This window comes from Lemur catta, chromosome 4 (assembly GCF_020740605.2).
Source record: "Lemur catta isolate mLemCat1 chromosome 4, mLemCat1.pri, whole genome shotgun sequence".
Lineage (NCBI taxonomy): Eukaryota > Metazoa > Chordata > Mammalia > Primates > Lemuridae > Lemur > Lemur catta.
In genome coordinates this window covers 68523410-68551353 of record NC_059131.1, presented here as the reverse complement: position 1 = coordinate 68551353, position 27944 = coordinate 68523410, and the positions used below count along the sequence as shown (strand labels likewise).

Below are 27944 nucleotides of genomic sequence, written 5' to 3'. Positions count from 1 at the left end.
CCTCACTTTGCAACCAATAGTAATAATTGCAACTATCTTCCACTCAACCCCTCTTTATTTCCAGGCACTGGGAAGTGGGAAAAGAGCACTGGGAAAAGCTGGGAGCCAGAGCTTCAGCCTTGAAAAAGGAGTCTGCTCTTCCACACTCCCGAAGGAGGGATTTTGAGTCCATCTTCAAGGACCAGGATGCCTGCCCTGGGCTCTGAGGCGCTGTGGCTTGTTAGGTGGTGTCACCTTTGCTCAGCCCTAGGAAGTGTTTTCCCTCACCCCAGGGACTCTCACGTGCAGATGGAACAGCATCCAGGCAGCAGTCCCTGACTTGGGAGAATCCCACAAAATGTTGAAGTCATCTCATCTCATCTCATTTCTTTTTTTTTTTTTTAAAGAAAAGAGACAGAGTCTCACTCTGTTGCCCGGGCTAGAGTGAGTGCCGTGGCGTCAGCCTAGCTCACAGCAACCTCAGACTCCTGGGCTCAAGCGATCCTACTGCCTCAGCCTCCCGAGTAGCTGGGACTACAGGCATGTGCCACCATGCCCGGCTAATTTTTTCTATATATATTTTTAGCTGTCCAGATAATTTCTTTCTATTTTTAGTAGAGACGGGGTCTCGCTCTTGCTCAGGCTGGTCTCAAACTCCTGACCTCGAGCGATCCACCCGCCTCGGCCTCCCAGAGTGCTAGGATTACAGGCGTGAGCCACCGCGGCTGGCCTCATTTGTGTATTTTTACTATTATGGGGTTTTCCCTCACCTTCTTTCCTTGAGTAGCTCTGAGCAGTCTGACCTGTACTGCTGCAGTCATTTCCCCACCCCAGGCTTCACCAGGAAGCAGCTTTCTAGAGAGAGGAGCTGCCTTCACGCAATCCTTTGGCTGGAGACCAGGAACCCTGCCTGAGCCAGTCGGAGGCACAGGGTTACACAGTGCCTGGCCGCAGGAACACTCAAACCTGGATGCACAGTGGCGTTTGGGACCCTGACCCCAAGCTCACTGCTGTGGCCTTGGCCTGGCCAAGGGTCTTTGCCTGTGCTGGAATCAAAGGAACAGCTGCTTCTCTTTGAGCAATAAGTTGATGAGACTGTGCTCAGTGCTCCTCACAGCTGGGCTAGGGCTGAGGCAGGGCTGGAGACACTGTGCTTGGTGAGGAAGTAAAAACTGTCTAGGCCATTCAGGAGGCTGGAATAACGAGGCACAGGCACAGATAAAGCCAGCTGCAAGTTAACAAGAAACAATATTTCTCCCAAGGATATGACACAGCTATAAAGTGTCATAACATCCCCCTTCTTTGAACGGCTACTATTTCTTCATTCACTAAAGAATTCTTACTTTATTCCTCAAAAGCATGAACAATTGGCAATTTGGCTGTTTGAAGTATAACAACAAGAATAAAACATCCCAATTTTGCCTGGAGGGTATAAATCACTGTGACACAGAAACAGCCTTGATTTCCAGCCTGGGTACGGAGCTTCAGATAAGGGGGTTCTGGATACAACATTTTATGTCTGTCTTAACTTTGTCCTTTTGGAGGACACAGATCCTGGATCCACTAATGCCAGGCCCAAGTGCACGTCATGATATTTTAGATGAGTGGCTAAAATCTGTGTTGCTGCCCCAATGAGTGGTCTACCCTCTTTCATCAGTACTGCTGTGCCTCTTGAGCCCAGCTGTCATTTCAGACTGAACGCTGATATTAGGCCCTCTGGAGAGGGACACATCCATTGATACCAATGACCTTGGTGGTGGATTGAGAATTGGTCTTCGTCACTGTAATTGTTAGAGCTTGAGGGGAGGGGTGATAGATAACATCCCTCTCTCTCACTTGAGTTATAAACCAATTGAGAATTATGACAAAGGATAATTTTTTTGTTTATTGATAAATTTATTACTGATAAAGCTGATATTGAGTGTGGGTTCTTCCTGTAAACAAATGAAGTACAGACTAAGACCAGTCGCTGGCAGCTCTGCAGCGCCACAGCCTCATCATGGGAGATGATCCTCATGGAAGTGTAAATCAACGAAGGATGCTTTCCACCATCCCACTGGCTCTCAGTGCAAAGCAGGTAGATGGCAGCTGGGCCACACAACCCTACTTTCTCATGAATACTGTCACCACATAATGTACGATATGATGTGTCACTTTTGAGAGTGGAAGGGTGTGTACCAGGGTGTACAGGCTTCCCTGTACTTTGGCGGAGTGAGCGAGGGGAAGAAGAAAGCCCGGAGTTTAACAAAAGGAAACTTGAGGACTAAAGAAAGCACTGTTGTGTCCCTTTGGCGCTTTATGTCAGAGGGGAAGGGAAGATTAAGGGGCTGCAACAGCTGCCCTCACAAAGTGGAAGGACTTGTGTGGACATGAGAACTCGTTTATTCTTCATGGTGTCAAGGCTTAAGAATAGGAAGCCAGATTTTACTGTGAGCATGATTAGTCTTGTTAAAGAAGGTGGGCTGCCTGGGAGGAGGTCGTTTCTCATTTCACTTATTAATTTATTAATAACTAATTAACTCATTCAATAAAGATTTATTAAGCACAGACACTGTACTAGGGGCTGGGGATATAATGGACAAACACTACTTCCCTGCAGTCAAGGACTTTGTAATGTGATGAGGGAAGTAAAGAAAGACAAAAGCAAATAAATAAAGTGATGACAAACCATGGGAAGGAAACAATCAATAACTGAAGACAGAGAATACAAGAGGTAGAGGAAGGAGCTTACTTCAGATATGGTGACCAGAAGGTGAATTGAAGGAGTCAGAAAGGCAAAGTATGAGAATAAACCAACACAGGTACAGGGATGTATATGAACATAGCATATGCAAAGGTCCTGGGGCTGTGAAACACTTGGCATGCTCAAAGAACTGAAATATTGGAATAACCGAAGATAGTGTTAGAGAAAAAATTAATCGGGAAGAGGGGTTGGAGGCAGGGGCCAGAGCATCCAGGTAAGCCTATAAATCATGGTAAGGACTTTGCATTTCCTTCTTGGGGCAAATGGAAACACTGAAGGGGCCTAAACATCGGAATGATGTGGCTTCCTTTTGTGGAGGTAACCCTGGCTGCCACATGGAGATTTACTAGGTACAGGAGTAGATGGAGGGAACCAGTCAGGAGGCTGATCCACAGTCCATGGGAGCTGTGGTGTTTGCCTGGCACATGGTGGCAGGGAGGTTGAAGAGAGATGGGTGAATCTGAGATATATTTTGGAGGTAGTCTGCTTTGGACACAGACTTATTGATGGACTGGATGTAGAGTTTCAGAAAAAATGGGAATCAAGAATGACTGCTAGGTTTCTGTGTTGAGTAGCTGAGATGAAGAAGACTGGTGTGGGGATCACAGGCTGGGGGAGTATCAAGAGTTAGTGCCCGGGCTAGACATGGTGGCTCATGCCTGTAATCCTAGCACTCTGGGAGGCCAAGGCAGGAAGATTGCTTGAGCTCAAGAGTTCGAGACCAGCCTGAGCAAGAGCAAGACCCTATCTCTACTAAAACGAGAAAAAATTAGCCAGGTGTGGTGGCACACACCTGTAGTCCCAGCTACTTGGGAGGCTAAAGCAGCAGGATTGCTGCTGAGGTTGCTGAGCAAGGCTGATGCCATGGCACTCTAGCCTGGGCAACATAGCAAGACTCTGTCTAAAAAAAAAAAAAAAGAGTTAGAGCCCGAATAGCCAAAGCTATCTTAAGCAAGAAGAATAAAACTGGAGGCATCACATTACCTGACTTCAAACTGTGCTACAAGGCTAGAGTAACCAAAAACAGCATGATATTGGCACAACAATAGAGACATAGACCAATGGAACAGAACAGAGCCCAGATATAAAACCATGCACATACAGCCAAGTGATTTTTGACAAAGCAGACATAATATACACTAGGGAAAAGAAGCCCTATTCAATAAATGGTGCTGGGAAAACTGGATAGCCACATGCAAAACAATGAAATGGGACCTGTATCTCTCACGACTCACAAAAATTATTTCTAGATGGATAAAAGACTTAAATGTAAGGTAGGAAACCATAAGAATTCTAGAAGAAAATGTAGGAAAAACTCTTCTATATATTGGCCTAGGCAAACAACTTACGACTAAGACCTCAAAGGCAATTACAGCAACAACAAAAATAAATCAATGGGACTTTATTAAATTAAAAAGCTTCTGCATAGCTAAAGAAATCATCAACAGGGCAAATAGACAACCTACAGAATAGGAGAAAATATTCACAAACTATACATCTGATAAAGGGCTAAATATCCAGAATCTATAAAGAACTCAAGCAAATCAGCAAGAATAAAACAAACCCATTAAAAAGTGGACAAAAGACATGAACAGAAGCTTTTCAAAAGAAGACAGACAAATGGACAAGGAACATGAAGAAATGCTCAACATTATTACTCACCAGGGAAATGCAAATTAAAACCACAATGAGATATCGCCTTACCTCTGTTAGAATGGCTTTTATTAAAAAGTCCCAAAACAGTAGATGCTGACATGGATGCAGAGAGAAAGGAATGCTTATACACTGTTGGTGGGACTGCAAACTAGTACAACCTTTATGGAAAACAGTATGGAGATTCCTCAAGGAACTAAAAGTAGACCTACTGTTTGACCCAGAAATCCCACTACTGGGTATCTACCCAAAGGAAAAGAAGTCATTTTATCAAAAAGACATCTGCACTTGAATGTTTATTGCAGCACAATTCACAATTGCAAGGATGTGGAATCAACCCAAGTGCCCATCAATTCATGAGTGGATTAACAAAATGTGGTCTCTGTATACCATGGAGTACTATTCAGTCATAGAAAAGGATGAATTAATGCCTTTTGTAACAATTTGGATGGCACTAGAGACCATTCTCCTAAGTGAAGTATCTCAAGAATGGAAAAACAAACACCACATGTACTCTCTATTAAATTGGAACTAACCAAGGAGCACACATATGCACAGAGGGAAGTAAAACTCAGTGGAAATCAAACAGGGGAAAAAGGGGAGGAGGGGATGGACGAAAACCTACCTAACTAGTATAGTGAACACAATTTGGGTGATGAGCACACTTATAGCCATAACTGAAGCATTACAAAAGCTATCCATGTAACCAAAAACATTTGTACTCCGTTAATATTTTGAAATAAAAAAAATAAAAATACTGAGAGAAAGAAAAAAGAGTTCTACTCAGGAAATATTCCATTTGCAAGCTCTGGTACAGTCCAGACTGGTAGCTGCAAATGCAAATCTGGAGTTTAGGGGAGAGTTCTGACCCAGAGATTAAATTGTCAGCACCTGAAATTTATATTCATGAGAACAAGTAGTATCACCAGTGAGACAGTGTAGAGGAGAAGAGGACTCAAGGATGAGTCCTGAGGAACGGCAGCCCCTGGAAGTCACATGAGGAAGAGCCAGTAAATCGGAGTAAGAAGGAAAATCCAGGGAGACTGGGGAAAACCCAGACGTGACTTTTGCAGGATCCCTAGCACATGAGATGAGCATGAAGATGCAGGGAGCAGCAGGGTGTGTCCAGTGCTGATTAAAACAAAGACAGCAGAGTGTCTGTAGGATTAGGCAACAGGCGGGGATGGGACATCACTGATGATGCTCCAAAGCAGGTTTGGGTGACGTTGAATGTCACAGGTCAGACTGGAACAGGCTGAATAGTGAATGGCTTACCAGTAATCAGGAATGTACAAATTAAAATAATGATGAGTTATCCCTTTATATACTGAATCAGCGAAACTTTTTCTTTTTATTTAAAAATAAGTGTTGGGCAGGGAGGAATGAAAACACCATTAGTAGTATAAACTGGAAAAGCCAGATCCAAGGGCAGATAGTATCTATTAAAAATAAAAACTGCACTTACTCTATGGTCAAGCAATGCACTTCTCTATTCCAAAGAAGGAATTGCATGTGTACACAGTAGGTATATACTAGAATGTTCATTGCCACATTGCTTGTTAAAAAAACAGCAAAAAGTGGAAACTAACTGTCCATCCATGAATGGATAAATAAACAACTGACAGTAAAACCATTCTGTTGAGTATTTTGCAGCAGTTGTAAGAGAATGAGATACAGCCATTCATACCAATGTAGACAGCTATTGGGACATAGCATTGAGTAAAAAAGTGAGTCGGAGAAAAATATATATTGTATCATACCAATTAGGGAAACATACGTGCACAAGCATACACACACACAGAGGCACCCACAAAACAATCTTACATATTTCCAATAGGTGCCTATGAGTATGTAAATGCATAAGAAATGGACCAGAATGATACCAACACATAACAGTGGTTACCATTGGGGTGGAGAAAGATGAGCCAGGACTTGGGGGAAAGGCATTTGGATTTATGTAGTATGTTTTAACATTTTTTTTTACAAGGCAAATGTATCAATGTACTAAAAACAATGAAATATTAACATTTTTTAAAGTGAAAAGAGTGAATGGAATGTGAAGAAAGTAGTTTTATCAGAGGCTGTTTCTCAAAGGCTGGGGCTCCCATCATGTTTCCTGGCACAATAACTAGGTGTGGTGCTGAGCAAATCAATGGACAAAAGAGTGGATGTGCAGGGTGGTCATTCGGTGCTACAGTAAGAGGCCTAGAAAATTACTGTTCCTTTCTGCTTTGATTGGGGGATCCTGCCTTGGAAGAAAAAACTGGCTGCATTTTCTATGGCTATGTTCCCTAACTTTTTGTTACTCAATTTATTGCTGACAACTGGCATTTTGGGGGGTGGGTATGGAAAGAAGACTCAGTGGGATCCAACTTATCTAAGAATAGAAAGGCAGGGCTCCACCCATCCTTCCAGGTGATTGAAGAGCAGCCCACATGGGCATTGAACACAAATGGCTGGAGAAAAATAATATCACATAACTTAGCTAGATAGGAAAAACTAGTTTATTTCACCAATGTAAGATTACAGAATTTTTAAGAAGAAATGTCTGTGAATCACTATTGAGCATATGTGTCTTTCAATTTACATATACTTAACAGAAGGTGTTAGGCCTTTATTAATGAGTAATTGTACATTATGTAAAGAACTTTGAATTTCTGGCGCCATTTCCACAGGACTTGTTCCCTAACTGTCAAGAAAAGAAATAGTAGATTGAGCTCTAGTCACTTGTTGCTCTGTGGGAATTCGGGAGCAGTGTTGCCAGATCTTCCAATTTTTCTTGAGAATCTTTACTTCTCAATTTTTAAAACACTGTAAGGACAGGTCAAAACACCTCTAGAGACTAGGACATTCAAATCAAACCGTATAAAGATCCCTAATGTTATCTGGCTTTACAGGCATGATTTATTGAATCTTTTAAGAAACAGACAATGTCCTTGTTTTACAAACTGCCCAGAACCCAAGAAGAGAGAAAAAGTTCTACAACTCATTCCATTTGAGCATTTCCTTGATCCTAAAGACACTCCAAGATTGTAGAGGTGAGAATATTCCTCTTCTTGTTTTCACATTCCTTGCTGGCATTCCTACCTTGGTTCACATGGATGAGAAACTCTGTCCTTCTCCCTGAGATGGTGATGTTGAAGGGAACTCTCCCACTTCTTTCCACCTCCAGAAGAAATAATTCTCTGATTAGCAAGACCCTGATATTTGTGAACTAGCAATCGGGGAGTAGTTAAGAAGGCAGATTCCACACTGAAGTTGCCTAAAACAGCCTGGAGATTACCTTCTCCTCTGCCTTACTCTGTTGGTTCTGCTAGGGAGGGCTGGATCATCATAGTGGCTTGAGACTATGAAATTAGAGTGGTGGGCACGTCTTTGATTTCAAAGATCTAGATTGAGGTGAGGATTAAAAGGCACCTCTCATTTCCCTAATCCAGCTACAACAATAATAAAGGGGCCTTCTCCTGTGCCCCATGCAGTTGTGCATAAACATAAATGCATGTGGGGGTGGGCTTGGACAAAGTGCAAACCCAGGCTGTGCATAGAGCCCTTCATGAGGGATTCTGGCATGAGGGATTCTGGCTGGAGGGATTCTGGCTGGAGGCCTTTTACTCTGGGTTGTGCTTCAATTCTGCAGTCAACTCCTCCTGAAAGGATGTTCTAACATCATCACAGTTCCCTGGAGTCACATGCGCACATGGAGAAAAGGAGAAGGAATTGAGACAGGGAAGCTCACGAGCAGCCTTTCTATGTTTTCCTTCTCCATATTCTTTGAGGAGCTTTGCAGCTTTGCAGTTCCTTGGACCCTTCTTGAAGTTGAGGGCTGCTCCTGCCATCACAATGCAAGGTTCTCCCTGACATATTTTGGTATCAACAGGAAGATGCTAACATATACAATAAAAACTAATTTGTTTCAACAATATTTTGTTGAGAAACTATTCTGTAGGAGGCAAGATTTAGCACCTAAATGAAGCACATGAATGTAAGAGACAAAATTTCTGCCCTCTATGTACCTAGAATTTGGTTGGGGAGAAGAGAGAAAATAAGTTAAGACAAGGAGAAAAAGCTATAGCACAAAGGCTAACAAAAGAAATATCCAATAAGAAGGCAAAATGCTATGGACCTCAAAGAAGATAAGGTGTTGGCTTTGGTTGGGAAGATGAAGAGTCATCTAAATACCTCAAAAGGATTTAAGACGTTAGTAAGACATAGGCAGGTGAGATATACAATGATGGAAGTGTTTGAAATGTGTGCAAGGGCATGAGCAGAGACACAGATGGAAGAATCCAAAACATTGGGGTGGCAAGCCCAGAAGTTTGCTTTGATAGAATCTGTCTTACCTTAGATCTACACCGGAAAACAGACCCTGAGACAAGAATCTGCATGCAGGATGATGAAAAGTGACCGCAGGGAACAGGAGAGGTGGCTAAGGAAATTGAAATGGGGAAATGAGAGAAGTCAATGCAGGAATGTATTCTTGAGCTCAGCCCTGCCTTGGGCAATTATGGCTCAATACTGCTGGGACCCTCTGAGGAACCATGCAGAATGTATCTAGAATTGTCCACCTGTGGGATGGAAGAAAGTAGCCATTCCCCATCCACTCCCATCCTCCATTGTTCAAGAGTTCCCATGGACCAGCTCCCTCTCACTTTCAGGTTTGTGTATATGTGAATACCAAGTAGGTTCCTGCAAGTGCCTATCCCCAGGTGTCCTGGGATCCCTGGAGTAAGGAAAGAAAGATGCTCAGTGCAGCTGAGATAACATGTTGACAAATTGCACCTTCTCAGAGCTGGATGCACAACAATGACTGGAGTAAAAAGTAGGCTAACAGGTGGGGTTCAAGGAATATCCCAAACAGAATCATGGGCAGTGGAGCAATAGGAGATAATGCCAGTTTTGGGACAGATTATGCCTGGCTGAGAAATTTGAACTTAGCCATGAATACCCATTGCAAGACCCAATACCCCTGCTTGTCGTGTGCAAAGAAGGGCAAGATGTCTTGAGGGAAGAGAGCCTGAGCTGTTTATATTCATGTTCAGAGTATTACAGCATATTGCAATCTACATGTTCTTGGTTAGTGAATTTGCAGATTATATTACAGGCTTTAACTAAAGTAACCCTCACAAAATGGACAACCGGCTTAAAAGTATCCCTTTAAAGAAACTGTAGATTGAATATATACTACTAAATTCCAGAAAACGTGAATAATAACAAGAAAATATAGCTGGTGCTTCTTCTTCCAGTCACTTTATAAAGTAAAAACAAAGGCAGTACACTCAGTCTGAGAACTTGTCTGAAAGAAATTCAAACTGATCTGAAGGAGTCTTTGAAATATGGGTTGATTTACATTCACAACAGTTAACAATTAATCTTAACTAAAGTATAGCTGACCCTTGAACAATGCAAGGGTTATGGGTGCCAATCTCTGTCTAGTCAAAAATCCACATATAACTTTTGACTCCCCCAAAACTCAACCACTAATAGCCTAATGTTGACAAGAAGCCTTACCGATAACACAAATAGTTGATTAACACATATTTTGTATGTTGTTTGTATTATATACTGCATTCTTAAAGTAAGGTAAGCTAGAGAAAAGAAAATATTATTAAAAATGACAAGGAAGAAAAAATATATTTAGTGTTCATTAAGCAGAAGTGGATCATCATAAAAGTCTTCATCCTTGTCATCTTCACTTTGAGCAGGCTGAGGAGGAGGAGGAAGTAGAGGGGTTGGTCTTGCTGACGCAGGGGTGGCAGAGGCGGAAGAGGTGGAGGAGGTGGAAGGAGAGGCAAGAGAGGCAGGCACACTTGGTATAACTTTTATTGAAAAAAATCTGCATATGAGTTGGACCAGTGCAGTTCAAACCTGTCAACAGTATATGCCATGTCTCAAATTATTAACCAATGATATTATGAATCCGTCATGATTATCAAGACAAGTAGAATTTATATTTCACATGTATCACATTCATTAGCTTTATCATTTGGGGTACATATTATAATGTTTGTAGTAAACATGCATAGAATTAATAAATGACATTCTTTCATCAATAGGGTCATATAAATAAAAATGTTTGGAATTCACATCTCTAGAACATGGGTTGGCAGAAGGAATAGGAAGGGTAGTTGTGTGCAAGAAGCATTTGGAGGGTGACAGCTGAGTGGATCAAGAAAGAATGAAAAGTGATTCTTAGGTTTCATACTGGGAGGATGCCATCCAAGTAGGGGACATGGTGCAGAAGTGGATGTCTGGAGGAGGAGGTGGTTTGGGGGTGGCAAGAATGAGGTGAGCTGGCGGTGGGCTAAACTGTTGATGAACTCGGTGCCTGGTGGTTCCTCAAGATGACTTACTGTGTTTTCAAACACAAACTTCTTTGACAGCTTGATCCTCTGTCCTGGAATCTGCCACCCACAGCCCAGGCTGGATTTAATTTTTAGGATCTAAGTAGAAGTTAGTGTTGGTAGTTATGTCCCGCTTCTGGGTGAGAGTGACGGGCTGTCCTGCCGTGGGGGAGGTGGCTATGAACCAGCCAGGGTAGGAGACTGACTCAAAGACAGAGGTGGAGCCCTCTTTACTGTGGAAAAAGAAAAAAGGCTTCGGTGCTTTCTTCTCCTGGTACAGGTTCATGATCGTTTTCTCCTGGGGGAGGGAAAGAGGCTTATTAGGAGGCTTAGGAGGAGAGAGCTAAACTATCTCAGCCCTGAGTGCACAGCAGGGGAGTGACTGCTGCTCCCAAAGGCAGGGACAGAGGCTAGGGATGCAGGCAGATGAAAGGGGGCACCAGGCTGTCCAAACAGGGAAACCACTGGTTTCCAGTAGCCTGGCTCCACCCCAAGATCCCCTGACACAAGGACTTTCTGATTCTTTGAGGCATCATCTTCCCTAGAACAGAGGGAGGTTTAAATCCCTTTCTTAGTGCTTCTGGTTTGCAGTCACCTACAGGTTCAGGCCATTCTCACTGCATCCCCAACTCCTGTGGGGGTTTATACATTACAGCTTCCATTATTAGCAGAAATATTAGTTTCATAACTAAAAATCTTGCTTTTAGTACATAGATCATAAACATGAAATCTACAAATTCCACATTGACAATATCCTTCCATTTGTCTCCTCTGCAGTGCAGTGGCCTTTGCTTATGTGGGAGCAACCCCTCATCTCAGAGCATTTCCAGGAGGCAATTAATCAGGACTGAGAATGGAGAAACCACCATTCCTTGGCTGTTCTGAAACATTCCCATGGGTGTATTCTCTGTCTTTCAGAGGATCCATGTTCTGATGTTAAAATAAGTGTTCTACCCATTCAAAGGCAGCATTTACTGATTTGGGAATCATTCAGGTCACGTTTCCTTCTTTACATTGAATAATCCAGGATTGTAAGAATATTATTTTTATTCAATAACATATAAATGAAATTAAAAGTCCATTTGACAGTACTTCTCTCTTTAGCTGTACAACCACTCACCTTAAGCTGCAAAGTAGGGTTGCCTTGAACTTCTGCACAGAAGATACAGAGATCTTTGCCCTGGATTGCCAGGTAAACCAGATTACCTTTTTCTTCATTGTGGAATTCTGTGTCCCTACATGCTACTAACGCAAGAAAGACTGGAAACATAAGGGAAAGTGGAGACAATGTTAGGCCCCAGGCAGGGGGATGACCAGTCCTTCTGGCCTGACATCCAGTTACTCTTCCCAGCCAGGGGACACTGAGTGTCCAGGACTCCCCCAGACAGGCTCCTCTCATTAGCCATTTGTCACCATCCTGAAACCCATTTCACTTTTCTTCCTTAATAGCAGAACCCCAGTTATTACCAGGGGACATTGCTTCCCAAGAAATAAAAATAGAATTTCCCACCACACTCACAGCTAAATGTGGTCCAATGCTTAACTTGTGGCCCATGAGATATAAGTGGAAATGTTGTATGGGATTTTTAAGAATATTCCTTAAAAGGCATTGACTCAGCTGGGAGGAGTTTGTTTCTTATACCCTGTGTTGTCTTACTGGTTGCCTCAAACACTTGGGCATTGATGGCCTTGAGGTTGGTGAAGAAGAAGGCTAGAATCCTTGACCTCTAGTGGCATTATAGAGCCACCACACCAGCCTGGGCTGACCTACTCATGCTTATTTTACATGAGAAAGAAAGAAACTTCTATCTCATTTAAGACTTGGTTATGTGGGGTTTGTGTCACTACCAACTGAACTAAATTCCTGAATGATTCAGCAGGTAATTCCCAGGATCTTGGGCATATGGCATCTATACTTCTGGGCAGGGGAGATGGAATGAATTCATTCAACAGCTATTTATTGAATGTTCACTTAGAACAAGGCACTATGTGGGCACTGGAGATTTAGTTGAGGACAAGAGGGACATTGTCATTGCCCCCATGGAACTTATAATCCTTCCAAGAGAGACGAAAAGACATAAACAGGGAAATGACCAAAACTACAACACATTGCAATATCTGCTTTGCAAGAAGTGACCAAAATTTGGGACAGTCTCAGAGAGACCATAGTTAGAGGTGAAATTCAACTCAGGACCTTAGAGCTAAGAGAAAGCTCTTATATGAAGAAATGGGAGCTCTTTGCTGCACATACTATGAGAAAGAAGACCATTCTCAGTGATCAGACTGTTGGCATTCCAGAAAATGTCAACATCACTCTTAAAGGATGCACAGTTATTGTGAAGGGTCCCAGAGGAACCCTGTAGAGTGACTTCAATCACATCAATGTAGAACGCAGTCTCCTTGGAAAGAAAAAGAAGAGACTCCAGGTTGACAAATGGTGGGGAAATAGAAAGGAACCAGCTACTGTTTGCACTATTTGTAGTCACAGACAGAACATGATCAAGGGTGTTACATCTTCTGTTGCAAGATGAGATCTGTGTATGCTAACTTCCCCATCAACATCGTTATCCAGGGGAATGGGTCTCTTGTTGAAATACTAAAATTTTTAGGTGAAAAATACATCTGCAGGATTCAGATGAGGCCAGGTGTTGCTTGTTCAATATATCAAGCCAATAAAGATGAGTTAATCCTTGAAGGAAACGACATTGAGCTTGTTTCAAATTTAGCTGCTTTGATTCAGCCAACCACCAGAGTTAAAAATAGGGATATCAGAAAATTTTTGGATGGTCTCTATGTTTCTGAAAAAGGAACTGTTCAGCAGGCTGATGTATAAGATCTAGGAGTTGTCCAGTTGCATCAAGATGCCAGGTGATTCCTAAGACCTATTTGCAATTTTAATGATGCAACAAAAGACCTATTGATTTGACGGGTGGGGGAAGAAATGGGAATAAGGTGGTGGAGGGGGTTTGATGGGAGAGTATTCCAGTGAAAGGAAAAGTTTAAGTAAAGCCCCTATAGGGAAAAGAGCTTGCAAATTCAAGGCCCCAGAAGAAAACTGGTACACCTGAGGTCTCCCCAACTTACCCCCACCCACAAGCACAAACACACAGGCATGATATTGTTCAATTAATGTATTAAGAAGGTCACTCCTGATTCTCTGTGGAGAAAGGATGGGAGACTACAGGAATAAAGTGGGAGGGAGGGCAGTGAGAAAGTGATGGCAGTGGTCTAGGCAAGAGAGGATGTGATCTTAGAAATCAGGTATATTTTGCACATAGACTCATCAATCTTTGCTGATGGGTTGCATGGAGGGTGAGGAAAAGAAAGGAAGGTGAGGAGTCCAGATGTCTCCTGCATTTCTGGCTCAAGGAAATGGAGAAGATGGTAGCGCCAGTCATGGAGCAGTTTTGAGGAGGCAGATCCACAGTTCCACTTGGGATATATGAAGTTAGAGATGTTTGGGAGGACACCAAGGTGACACAGGTCAACTGTTCAGAGGGGAGATCTGTGTTGGAGGCATGAGCGGCAGTCATGAGCATAGATGTGGTACATCAATCCAAGAACCCAGCTCATTCCATGGGGCATGTGAATGAATGCAGACTGAATGCTGAGGGACCCCATTATTTGGAAATTTCAGGGAGAAAGTGGAGTCGTAAAGAAAATGCAAAAGAGGAGGCAGTGAACCATACGAGAATGAACGTTCTTACAGAAGGAGAAGATGGAGAGAGATCAAGAAGGAAATTGCCAATTATACTAACGCAGCTGAGGGGCCAAATAACATGAGGATGGAGAAGGGTCCTTTGGGTCTGAGTATTTGAAGGTCGATGGTGACCTTTGGAATAGGAGCTCAAGGGGAGCAGCTTCTGAGGAGCCGTCCAGAAGTCAGAATGTCTTGACATAAGGGCAAGTAGCAGGTGAAGTGGAGACAAGTTGTGTAGTCAACTCTCCAGTGAGGTTTGGCTACAATTGGCCCAGGAAAATGAATTGGTAGGAGCAGAACGTGGAGATCAAGAGAAGGTTTTTAGTATTAAGATTGCAGATGCTAGATTACAGCATGTCATTCAGCAATAGAAAGAAGCCAGGACACAGACAAGAGTGGAATGTGCATGGAAGCAAAGAATTAAATCAAACATTGAAGTCCTAGACAAAGGGAAAGAAGCTGAGATGGACTGATGTGATGGGAAGAAGGAATATTGCTTTTCATTAGAAGAGAGGATGCCAACTTAGAAAGGTGTGTAGGTTTGCTACTGGAAAGATGAAGGTGTTTGAATCTGAGGACATAGGTAGTGATGGTTAGAATCTAAAGGACAGAAAGTTTAAGAGGAAGGTTAAACTCTCCATTGCCTGAATGAATAAGCCCTTCTAAGCTGAAGATATTTTCTTTTGATGAGGGGAGCCACCAACCCTCATTTCTAGGTACGGATTTTCCTTTGTGGAAGGGAACCATCCTGCCCTTTGTCGCCCTTCCTGTGGACATGGGCAGGTGCCCAGGAGTTGGCGAGGTCAGGGACCAGGTTCAGGCAGGCTCAGCCCAAGCCCCAGCAGAGCAACAGAGGCTTAGATTGTCACTCACCAGGCTTGACACTGTTGCTAAGAGGAGCTGCTATTAAAGAATTTCCATCCAGGACCCACACCATCTGTAGAGAATCACGAATACCATAGATTCTGGGCTTTTCCTCCACTGCCAGATGACAGAAAAGCACAAAACATACATGAAGTTGTTGTCAACATCAGGATTTTAGTTGCATCCTGCCATTAATGGCTTTGGAATTCCTGGGTATAGGCTCACTGCTCTGAGGAGTGGCTACTTCTCAGAGCAAGGGAGGGGAAATAGGCAGGGGCTGGTTTATGAATGAAAATATCTGGAAGGATCTATGTATTCAGGGTCCCAAGAGATTTTCAAGATTCGTCTTTGTCTCCCTAGCACTATTAGTGACTTGTTTTTTCCTGACTGATAAAATCTCTGGGTAGTAATATTAATAAAATGGCAAAATATTTAAATTGGTCATCAGTATGTTTTTTTTTTCTTTATGTTCTTTATCAGGATAAACAAGCAATTCTAAATATAGACAATAACAAAAGAGCTAGATGTCTTGAGATTTTCAAATGCAGGCTTACGATCTGTGTTTTATCAAGAGCAAACATATATATAGCTGAGCAAACAATGGGGATCCTTATATCCTATTCTCTGGTGAGGAGAATGGATGATACTTACAAGCTGGTTTTCAATTCACTACTTACATAATGGGGTGGGCATGACGGCTTCAGCGCCTTCTGTGAAGGTAGATCAGATGGTAGAGAGGAGGTTGCCACCAGCTGGCCACAGGAGGGAAGGAGAGAAGGAAAATATGTCATCCATTTCTCCCCTCTCCCCCTGAAATTTTATTATAAAAATTCTTTAGAGAAAGCCACCCTGAGACCTTGTCCCAGATGCATATTTGAGAATAAGGCTAGGAAGAACATATTTCAAGGCCAGCAAACCCCAAATGGAAGCTCCCACTACCGCCGTGGCTGGTGTAGTCCTGGTTCTCAGGATGTGATGGTCTTTTCATGTCTTCTATCCATCACATCTAGGATTATTAGCAGGTTCCAGACCACCATCCCAGGCACCTTCTAGTGCTCTGAGTCTCTGGGTTTAGAATAAGGAAGGGAGCGTGTTTCTGTCTCCACTCTAGCCCTCCACACAGCTGGTGAGCTACCACTTTTCCCAACTTCAAGCCAAACACTCCTAAATAACTGGAAGCAAACCTGACTCTCTGACCCCATCTTCCTCCACGCCCCATCCAAAGAGGCATCTCTAAGGATCCTGCACATGGCCATCCATGGGCCCCATGAGGTGGTTTTACTATTAGGGGATATCAGCCTCTGATTTTCTGGTTAAGGTGCCAGGACTATTCCCCAAGAAGATCAAAGACTCCACAATGAGAACAGTTGTTCACAAGCCTCCCTGCCTCAGGACCCTTGCTGCCTGACTCGCTAGTTGTCCCTAAACCGAGAGACAGCAATCACCAGCTTGCACTCTTTAAGCAGCCCCAGCTCTTCCAAAACCTGTACCTTGGACCAAGGCTCCCAGAGGTACCTCAAGTCTAGACACAGAGAAGTGAAAGACAGTTCCCCACACACAGCTTTTGAGCAGCAGAAGTTACCTTTTCCCAGAGATGTTCTTGTCCCTGGATTCAAAGTTAAGGCTCCAGCTGCATCCAAGTGCTCTGGAAAGCTGGTCCAGGACTCCCAGCCCTTAAATGAGCAAGGGAGGAGCATCATCTGGCCCTGGGTACACCCACTCTGGCAAGAAAGCTGGTCTGGCACGGAGGTCTCATGAAACTTTGGATAAAGAACAGGGAGCAATGTGACCTGATGGGGCTGGGCTCTCTAAGCTACTGGAGCAGAGCCAACACTGGGAAATAGCACGAGGAAATGCAGACTAGGCCAGCCACTGGGTAAGGAGGAGAAGCCTTTTCTGGGCTGCCTTGGAGGCAGAGGTGTGGCTATCTTGACTCTCTGAACTGTAAGAAACTATAGCTCCGCTTGCATCTGATCTTGGGCAAATCACAGTATCCTTTTAGGAGTTTAACACACCCACCGTGCCATGTTCATACTGTACAGATATTGAGAGTTTGTTTTTATTTCTGATAAAGTTGTAACAGCTTTACCTAAATAATCTTTTAATCCTCACACCAATCCTTTAAGGGTCATTAATCTTTATTTTTCATGTAAGAAAACAGAGGCCCTGGAGGATGACAAAACTGATCCAAAGTCACACAGCTACTAAGAGATCTGTACTTAGAAGCCAAGTCTCTCTGTTCTTAACCACTATGTGACATGCTCCTTCTGGGGCATGGTTTCCTGCACACTGCACTAGCCAAACCAAAAAGGGGTCTTGTGTTTAGTTGTGGATACTGAAAACCTACAATAGGTCCAGGAGAGGAGATTCACATAGGAGGAGAGACCTTGGTGGTCTGTGGCTTCCTAACCTCTGAATTAGGGATTGGACTCAGCCTCAACATTGGCAGTGAAAGAGAATTGTTACTCCTGAAACCTAATATTGTTGGTTTGTCTTAACTGCTAAAAGAATCCCACTCATTCTGTGCCAAATTTTCTTTAACATAACTCCCAAACACTGGCCCTGGTTCTGCCCTGTGAAATCCACCATTGACTCTCTGCTCTGGAGTAGCACAGTAGCCCCTATCTGGTCTCCCTGCTTTCATTCTTACTTCTCTAGGGGCAAATGTCCACCCAGCAGTGACCAGGATTAAAGATGTCCCTTCTGTCATCTTACCCTCCTGCTCAGCATCCTCTGATGGCTCTGCTTCACACCCAGAATAACAAACAAACTTCTCACTGTGGCCCACCCAAGCTCACACAATCTGTTCCCGCTTTTCTTCCCACCTACCCTCTATTCCTGCCCATTCAGCTCTTCTGCTCTAGCCACACAGGGGTCCTGCTGAGCCTCCCATTCTGTAAGCTGGCCCTTGCCAGATGGAAGCCTTTCCTGTTCTCTGCAGGCATGGGCTTCCGCAGGTCCCCATGTGGTTTCCTCCCTCACTTCTTCGAAGCATGTGCAAAAAAGCCAACCTCTGAGATCTTCCTCAGCTGCCCTGTCTACAAGAGCCCATTAGTCCTGCCTTAGCTCCTTCTTCTGCTCGATTATTTTCTTCATAGAATGTGTGTCTCCATGGCTATGGGCAATGTATTTATTTATTGTCTTTACCAACTAGATGCCAGCTTTGTGGGGCCAGGAAACTCTTCTATCATAAGGCCAGGGAACTATGCCTTCATGTCTGAAACACTGCCCGACCTATTATGGGAATTAACAAATATTTGAAAAAACAAATAAATGAATGTCATAGTCCATGAATCAAAGGAAGATAGGGGAGAGACAAAGGGAATGGGCTGCCTCATAGTGGGGGTATGACTTGTGCTGAGAGGCCAGCTCCTGCCCTCCCCATGGAGATGGACCAGGGGATGCTCTCCCATCCCACATCCAGGGAGGAGCATCTCAAGAGAATGACTCACACAGGCAGGGAACCCCCAGTGGATGACTTACACACTCGCCTGGCTCCTGCTCACCTGACTCCTTAGCTAGGGCAGGGTGTGGCGAGGTGGTCCAGGGGTAGCCTGACCTGGGTCCACCAAAGTATGGGGTATTCTGAGATTTATGAAGAGAGAAGACTCTATAGCCTTCCCTGCATCCACAGAGCCTAAAAGGAGTGTGGGTTAGCATTCCTGGGAAGAAGTTGGCAGAAACTCCCACCCCAACTCAAAACTTTGAGACATTGGGGCATAGAAGCCCTAAGGCTTTCATGCATCCACGTGAAGAAGCTGGTGGTTGGCAGAAGAGTTGGAACCATGGGATTTTCTCCAAGGGATGGATGTGTGAAGGGATGGGATGTCCAACCCCAAAAAGAACTTCTAACGACAGGGAAAGGCAGGGTGACATTGATAGTCACACTCTCCAAACAACTACACACACCACCTACTGAAATCGATGAAAATAGACTGTACCAGAGCATAAGGGCACCCCTCCCTCTGCAAACCCAAAGCCAGTGCCATAAGAAGAACCTGCCTTTCCTGCCCTTTCTCTGGGCCCCCAACATCTTGGCACTAGGCCTGGTAAAAAGTAGGGGAACCGGATCCCACCCACCCTTCCTCCTACTTCTGAGCAGATCTTATCCTTAAAAATGACAGGACAGTTATGACACCTGGACTGGGATGTTGTTAGGGGCCCTGGTATCCAGTGGGAAAAGGCATGTGAATACAACAAAATCTAAAGTAGCGATTGCAGAAGAGGAAAAGGAAAAAAAATTTTTTTGATGTTTGTACCTAGATGATTTGATGGTCCTTTACAAATGGGTGAGAAGGAGAACAGACCAAGAAGAGGGAAATCCCAGGAATCATGGAGGCCTGAGGGTTCCCAGGATGATGCGGTGTCTCTGGCATAGAGAATGTCTCTCCTGACCAGATCTCAGCATTGGGCTAAAAGAAGAAAAGTGATCTCCCCAGGGGAGTGGAGTTTGGGGGGAAAGATGTGGGCAGGGTTGTGTTGTTTCCAGTCTTGCACTTTTTGTTTCTATCTGACGTTTTAAGGCAATGTGCATGTATTATTATGAAAAAATTAAAATTAATTAAAATAGTACTATTCTGTGCCCTCATTTTACTCATCTGAAAACATCTTGCTTTTTTTCCACTTCTGTGGGTGCTGAGTTCCCTTGAAACTGAAATATAGGAAATCCAGGAGAATTTATTCAAACCACAAACCATAGCATCTTTCCTCTTTCAGAAAGAAAAACCAAGCATTTGATGAATGCAGTTGAGGGCATCTAACCCTTGACATCAAGCTTATTTTTCATTCCCAGGTTGGAGATTCTGCCTCAGTCTCTGTCCTTCCTGGTGACAAAGTCAATGACAAACAGGAACTTCCTCCTCTTGCACTCAGCAAAGGCATATTTCTATAGGTGCCCATATAGCTCCGTTCCTGGACAGGCCACACTCAGGTTTCCAGAGGCCTTTGAGCCACAGAAGGAGGAAACACTTAATCTTGCCAAGAATGCCTCAAAGCTGAGAACCTCAGAGTGAGGAGGATGATGTCAGCCTTGGTGATTCCGCAGTCAGAAGAGACTACAATGTGGGCCAGGCAAAATCTAGGGCTGCTCTGCCCTATGTAGATTGCCACCCTACTTGCATTCCACCTGTGGGGAATTTGCCCTTCCTTGTTTCTGCAGTCTGGGAAGTGCTGATTCAGCTGACAAGATAGAGTTGGGGAACCCTGGCTCTGGATTCCTGCCTCTGACTCTCGGGTGCATTTAGATGTGATTGAGAACAAGGAAGAACTTCCCTCCGTCCCTCCACATAATGAGCATGTGTTTGTGTGGCTCTACAACCACAGGTGGAAGTACCTATGGCTCTCAGCATCCATGAGGCTCTGTTCCCACCAACTGTGTCCTTCCCCGTCATGGGCCCCATGGATGTTTCCAGCATCAAGCCACCTTGCTGTTCCTCGGAGTTCCCTTGACACTCCCTTGTGGATTCTCTGCGACAGAGCAGAGTGTGGCCCTTGCAGCCTGATGTCCTTTAGAAGACCCAGTTGGCTGATCCTTTCTGTTCATGTACATTCTTCATATCATTATATGAATGATAGCCTTCCTCTATATCCTAGAGGCTATCTTTTTACGTTGTGTCTAGTTTTTTTAAATTTCAGAATATTATGGGTATACAAATGATTTTATTACATGAATTGCTTTGGTACAGCTTGAGTCAAAGTTATAAGTGTGCCCATCACCCAGATAGTGTAATTGTAGCCATTAGGTATGATTTCACCCATCCCCTTCCCCTCCCTCCTACCTGTTTGATTTCTGTTGAGTTTTACTTCCATGTGTACTCATGAGTGCTGATCTGTTAGTTCCAATTTAATAGTGAGTACATGTGGTGTTTGTTTTTACATTCTTGTGATACTTCACTTAGGAGAGTGGTCTCCAGTTCCATCCAGGTTGTTACAAAAGGCATTAATTCATCATTTTTTATGGCTGAGTAGTGCTCCATGGCATACAAAGACCACATTTTATTAATCCACTCATGAATTGATGGGCACTTGGGTTGATTCCACATCTTTGCGATTGTGAATTGTGCTGCTATAAACATTTAAGTACAAGTGTCTTTTTGGTAAAATGGCTTTTTTCTCCTTTGGGTAAATACCCGGTAGTGGGATTGCTGGATTAAATGGTAGGTCTACTTTTAGTTCTTTGAAGAATCTCCATACTGTTTTCCATAGAGGCTGTACTAGTTTGCAGTCCCACCAACAGTGTATAAGTATTCCTTTCTCCCTGCATCCACACCAGCATCTGTTGTTTTGGGATTTTTTGATAAAAGCCATTCTCACTGGAGTTAGGTGATATCTCATTGTGGTTTTGATTTGCATTTCCCTGATAACTAGAGACGTTGAGCATTTTTTCATAGGTTTATTGGCCATTAGTCTATGATCTTTTGAAAAGCTTCTCCTCATGTCTCTTGTCCATTTTTAATGGAGTTGTTTGATTTTTCTTCTTGCTGATTTGGTTGAGTTCTTTGTAGATTCTGCTTATTAGCCCTTCATCAGATGGATGTAGCATGCAAATATTTTCTCCCATACTATAGGTTGTCTATTTGCTTTGTTGATTGTTCCCTTGACTGTGCAGAAGCTTTTTCATTTAATTAAGTCCCATTTATTAATTTTTGTTGTTGCTGTGATTGCTATTGGGGTCTTCTTCATAGATTCTTTGCCTAGGCCAATATCTAGAAGAGTTTTTCCAACATTTTCTTCTAGAATTCTTATCATGCCTTACATTTAAGTCTTTTATCCATCTTGAATTAATTTTTGTGAGTGGTGAGAGATAGGGGTCTTGTTTCATTCTTCTGCATGAGGCTATCCAATTTTGTTGTCTAGTTTTGAACACAATTAAGCATCTCTTTAGGCAATTGTCTTTAACAACTGTTAAATTTTATGCTTTAGAGGTAAATTTTTATCAAAATTATAAATTAAATTTTATGTGCTGATTTGACCTTAGGTCAGATCAGTTAAAGGAGTGGCTGGTTGGTACTACTAAATTTGCATGGATAATTTGTATTTCCTAGTCTAGTTTAATTTGTGCCTCACAATTAGGGTAGATCTGCAATGGGAGGACTTCCCTGGGCATTTCCTTCCTCCAGAGAATGACTAACAAGAGTGTTTGGTGAGCTTTTGATGCTGACGTCTGAAGTCTGATAATACTGCTCCTGCTTACGTTAAGTTATAGCTTCAGAGGCCCCACCCTGGAAATTACAAAGCTTTAAGTGGGACTGAGATATTCCCAAAAAAAAAGACTATATTGATAACTTTGGCCAGGTGACAGCTTGGAATCTGGGCTTTCACTTCCCAGACAGGGAAGATGCTTTCCTTCTTGCTACAAGTTGTTAGAGAGGAGGCCTTCTGAGAATAGGGCCTTATACCCAGCTCAGAATCCGAGGTCTGGAATACCCCTTACTGATGCTGGGTTCAGGGATCTGCCCAGTGTCCACTATGGTCATTCTGGACCAGACTCTGTCCCGTGGCACTTCTATTTTATTGAAGATAGAGGACCCTTTGTGCTAGGAAGTCTGACATAATTCTGGGCATGCCCATTTTCCTTCAGTCAGTCTCTGCTCCATGCTTCTTCTCTAGAAGGTCCAATTCCTATAAGAATGGCAGTTTCCTGGTAGGATACCTCAATCCCAGCTGTGACCTCTAGTTGCTCTATTGTGGAAGTTCATGAAGAGTGAGATGTGTGGACCTGGGCGACATCCCTGAGTCTCAGTTCAATTTGGCCACACATTGCAGATGATGATTAATGTGGGGGCAGATATAGAATAGTGGTGACTTCAAGCCTAAGCCTCAGATAGGAGCCTGTGGGGTTGTTCATTTGGGGAGGGCACGTCTTAGAACACTGAGAAAAGATGCAAGCTTCATGGCTTCAAGCACTATTGGTAGGAGAGGGAGACAAAGAGACAGAGATGAGGACAAAAGATTGAGCAGCAGAGAGTTTATGAATTAAAAGACAGGCTGGAGGGGCCCACCCTTTCAACTGCTTAAATTCCATCTATGCTGTGTTTCAGGTGAATTACTCAATAGTGAGAATGACTCAGTGGGAGACTGTTTCAGACCCAATGAACCACATCCTCTTGTGATCCACTCCTCTTCCCACCAGATTGAAAGCATGTAGTCATGGGTCCTGTCCTTTAAGTTCAGGGATGAGGAGGAAGGCATGGTAGGGTGGCCCTGGATTTCTGCTTCTAGCCTCTTCTCTCTAGGTTGGGATAGCAGCATAGTCCAGATTGGTCCCTGCATGCCAGACTCATTCCAGTCATCTGTGGAGTTCAAGGATGTAGTTAGTGTCTGCTAGGAGGGATGAGACAGGCACCAATGTTGAACCTTGCTCTTGCTTGCCCCCTCACTAAGGCTATTACAAGCCAAAGGGTGGAGACTTCCACACTGCTTTTGTCACAAAACTCAGGGAACACCCAGAGAGGGGAAAACCAGACACTCCAGGAAGTGGGCACCATCCTACCTCTATAGCCACTTTCACCATGGCACAGCTCTCCAGCTTAAAGTACTGATTATATTTAGTTAGATCAAGAAAGATTGTTAAAGTAGAGTGACTACCAAATCCATAGAGAATATATAACTTCAAAACTATAGGGGAAGATTATCAAAGAAAAATTGACAAAGTAAAACCACCTCGTTCAATTTAATTGAAGGCACAAAAGGAAGAAAAAAAAAAGAAACATTAGAAAGAAAGCAAAGAAAAATGGAAACATGACAGAAATAAATCTACATATTTCAGAAACCACAGTCAACTTAAATGAACTTAATTCTTCAGTTAAAAGAGGTTTGACAAACTAGAGGGGAAAAAACAATACTGCAATGTGCTCATTACAAGAGACATTCTTAAAACAGAAAAGCACTCATTTCTTTTGGTGTCACTGAGTGGTCTCCTATTGGACCAAGACTCACAAAAACAGCTATAAGGCTGGGTGGAGTGTGGGGAGCAGGGAAACTGTTGATGCTGGTGAGTGAGCACAAGACAACATGTGCAGGCAGACCCTGGCAGGCGGTAGCCACTTGGAAGAAATGATCTGAATGGGTCAACTTCCCCTTCTTACAAATTTTAGACTGAAAGCAGGCTGAAGTTGCACAGTGTGAAACAGCTAAAACTCTGATAGAAAATCCTATAGTCTTTCTTGAGAATGAGGGGACAGATGTGACCCTGCATCAAGAATACAATTAATAAAGACCAACCCTGAAATTGCCCAGATGTTAAAATCAGAAGGTAAGAAATGTAAAGCAGAGCTATTAACAGAATAAAGGAGAAATACCGCATGATTCTTTCAATAGATAAAAAGTATAAGGCCAAAGTTAACACCTACTCAGGACATAAACTCTCAGCAAACTAGGAATAGAAGAAAACGTCAATATGTTAAAAGATCAGCTACTAAGGAAAAATAATCTACAGCTCATATACTTAATGGTGAAAGACTGAATATTTTCCCCTGAGATTCATAACAAGTTAAGAATGTTTGTTCTCTCCATTTCCGTTTAACATTGTACTGGAAGTCCTAGCCATTTCAAGAAATCAACTAAAAATCTGCGGGGAATAAAAATCAGAAAATAAGTAAAACTGTCTCTTAAATGATATGTTGTTTATGTAGAAAATCCTAAGGAATCTATATAACAACTACTAGAGCTAAAAATTCAAGGCTGTAGGATACACTGTTTTTTGTAGAAAAGTTAATTGTATTTTTATATACTAACAGCAAGCTATCAGAAAATGAAAGCAAAGAACAATTTCATTTGCCTACCATCAAAAACTTAAAATACTTATGAATAAATTTAACAAAGGATATAAAAGACCTGTGCACTGAAAACTATAAAACATTATTGAGAGATTAAAGAATATCTAAATAATTGAAGGTATATACCATGTTTATGGATTGGAAGATTCAACATTTTTAAGATGTCAGTTCTTCCCAAATTGATCTATAGATTCCATGAAATCTCTGCTATTTTACCAGTAGCCTTTTTTGGGTAGAAATTGCCAAGCTGATTCTAAAGTTTATATAGAAATGGAAATAACCTAAAGTATTTAAATTAAGCTTGACTAAAACCATCCAAGACATTAATATCAGTACTGTAAAGTGACAAAAATGAAGACAGTGTCTTACTGGCATGAAGACTGACAAATGACACAGTCAAATTGAATAGAGAGCCTACATACAGACCCATACTTTCTACAGAGGTGCCACAGTGATCTAATTAGAGAAAGAAATATCTCTTTAACTAACAGTGACAGAACAATTAGATATCCACATGGAAAAATGAATCTCAAACCCTGCCTCATGCAATAGTAAAAATCTAATCTGAAATGTATCACAGACCCAAATACGAAAGCTAAAACCATAGTACTTTTAGAGAAAAATATAGGCTATCTTTGTAACTTGAGGATGAGCAAAGGCTTCTTAGATCACAGAAAGCAATAACCACCAAAGAAAATAAATGACAAACTAGACCTTGTTAAAATAAAAGCTTACACCAGGCATAGTGGTGCATGCCTATAGTTCTAGCTACTCGGGAGGCTGAGGTGGGAGGATTGCTTGATCCTAGGTGTTCAAGGTTGTAGTAAGCTATGAGCATGCCATTGCACTCCAGCCTGGGTGAAAGAGCGAGACTCTGTCTCTAAAAAATAAAAATAAAAAACAAACAAAAAACTTAGGTTCATCAATGACACTGTTAAGAAAATGAGAAGCATGTCACGGACATACATCTGTCAAAGAACTGGAATTCAGCATATAAAAAGAACTTGTATAACTGACCAATAAAAAGTTACACCATCTATTTTATTTTTTTAAGGAAATGAGGTCTCATTATGTTGCCCAGGCTGAAGTGCAGCGGCTATTCACAGGCACGAAGATAGCACATTGCAGTCTTGTATTCCTGGGCTCAGCTGATCCTTCTGCCTCAGCCTCTGGAGTAACAATCTAATTTTTTTTTTTTTTTTTTTTTTTGAGACAGAGGCTCGGTCTGTTGCCCAGGCTAGAGTGAGTGCCGCGGCGTCAGCCCAGCTCACAGCAACCTCAAACTCCTGGGCTTAAGGGATCCTACTGCCTCAGCCTCCTGAGTAGCTGGGACTACAGGCATGCGCCACCATGCCCGGCTAATTTTTTCTATATATATTTTTTAGTTGGCCAGATAATTTCTTTCTATTTTTAGTAGAGACGGGGTCTCACTCTTGCTCAGGCTGGTCTCGAACTTCTGACCTCGAGCAATCCACCCGCCTGGGCCTCCCAGAGTGCTAGGATTACAGGCGTGAGCCACCGCGCCCGGCCAACAATCTAATTTTTAAAATGGGCTGGCTCCCTGGGACTGTGGTGAAGAAGGCTGAGTCCCTGGAAGAGGAGTGGCTTTGTCCCAAGGATGCTGGGAGGCTTTTCTCAGGGAGCTGAAAGCAGTGACAAGGAACATCCGATGTGAAGTAGAGCTTCACCCTGTAATGGCAACCACTAGGAGGCATCTGATGCCAGATATGAGTTTCAGCATCTAAAGTGTCTTGAGGGATGTTTCCGAGGCACTTGTTCACTCACCTGGAACTCTATGTAGTTGTATTCAGAATGCAGCCTCTGTTAGGGCAGGGGTCCTTTTGCCTCTCCAGGACTTCTCAATACACAGGGACACATAAAAGGTTATCCCCAGAAAGTCTTGGACTTCCTAACCTTGCTAGATCCCCTAATTCCGCACTCAGTGTTTTAAAAAGTCAACTTTTTTGAGAAATAATGAGTACACAATGAATTGCACATACTTAAAATATGCATTTTGATAAGTTTTGACATATGTATATGCTTATGAAACCATCACCACAGTTAAGATCATAAACATATTCATCAACCCCCAAGAGTTTCTTCATGTCTCCTGCAATTTTTTCCTCCATCTCCTCCCCCCACCTTCCTCACCAGGAATCTACTGATCTTTCTGACACTACAGGTTAGTTTTCATTTTTTGTAATTTTATAGAAACAGGATCATACAGTATATAATCTATTTTGTCTGGCTTCTTTAACAGAGCATAATGTTCTTGAGATCCATTCAAGTTGTTGTTTCAACAGTCATTCCTTTTAAATGCTGTCCATTCAGCTTTTAATAGACATTTGGTTTGTTTCCATTTTGGGGCTATTGCAAACAGAGCTACTATGAATATTTGTGTACAAGTCTTAGTACAGATATATGGTTTCCATTCCCTTGAGTTAATACCTAGAAGGGGAATGGCTGGATCATATGACTGGTGTATGTTTAATAAAAATTGCCTTTTTTTTCCGTTTTACATTCCCATCACCATTGTATGAGAGTTCCAGTTCTCTCATATTCTCACCAAGACTTTGTATAGCCAATCTTTTAAATTTTAGCCATACTAATAGGTGAGCAGTAATAGCTCATTGTTATTTTATTTACATTTTCCTAATGACTAATTATATTGTACATCTTCCTAATGACTAATTATATTGCACATCTTTCCATAGACCTTTTTCTCATCTGTATCTGTTATTTGATAAAGTGTCTTTTGACCATTTTTTGACCATCTTTGACCATTTTAAATTTAGACCATTTTTAAAATTGCCTTTTAAACTTTCTTATTATTGAGTTTTGAGAGTTCTTTACATTAATATATTCTGGATACAAGTTCTTTCTCAGAT

General features: G+C 42.6%; 1 protein-coding gene and 1 pseudogene across 1 annotated transcript; one reads left to right on the top strand and one right to left on the bottom strand.

Annotated features, from left to right (window-relative positions):
• Positions 1–10801: 10801 nt before the first annotated feature.
• IL36B (interleukin 36 beta) lies at positions 10802–15380 on the bottom strand. The gene is made up of 3 exons (XM_045550631.1): positions 15290–15380; positions 11837–11976; positions 10802–11014 (listed from the first exon to the last, which is right to left on the bottom strand). The coding sequence occupies exons 1-3, from the start codon at positions 15351–15353 to the stop codon at positions 10802–10804; spliced, it is 417 nt and encodes a 138-aa protein (XP_045406587.1). The 5' UTR covers positions 15354–15380.
• On the top strand, positions 12969–13549 carry LOC123636644 (annotated as a pseudogene).
• Positions 15381–27944: the final 12564 nt, after the last annotated feature.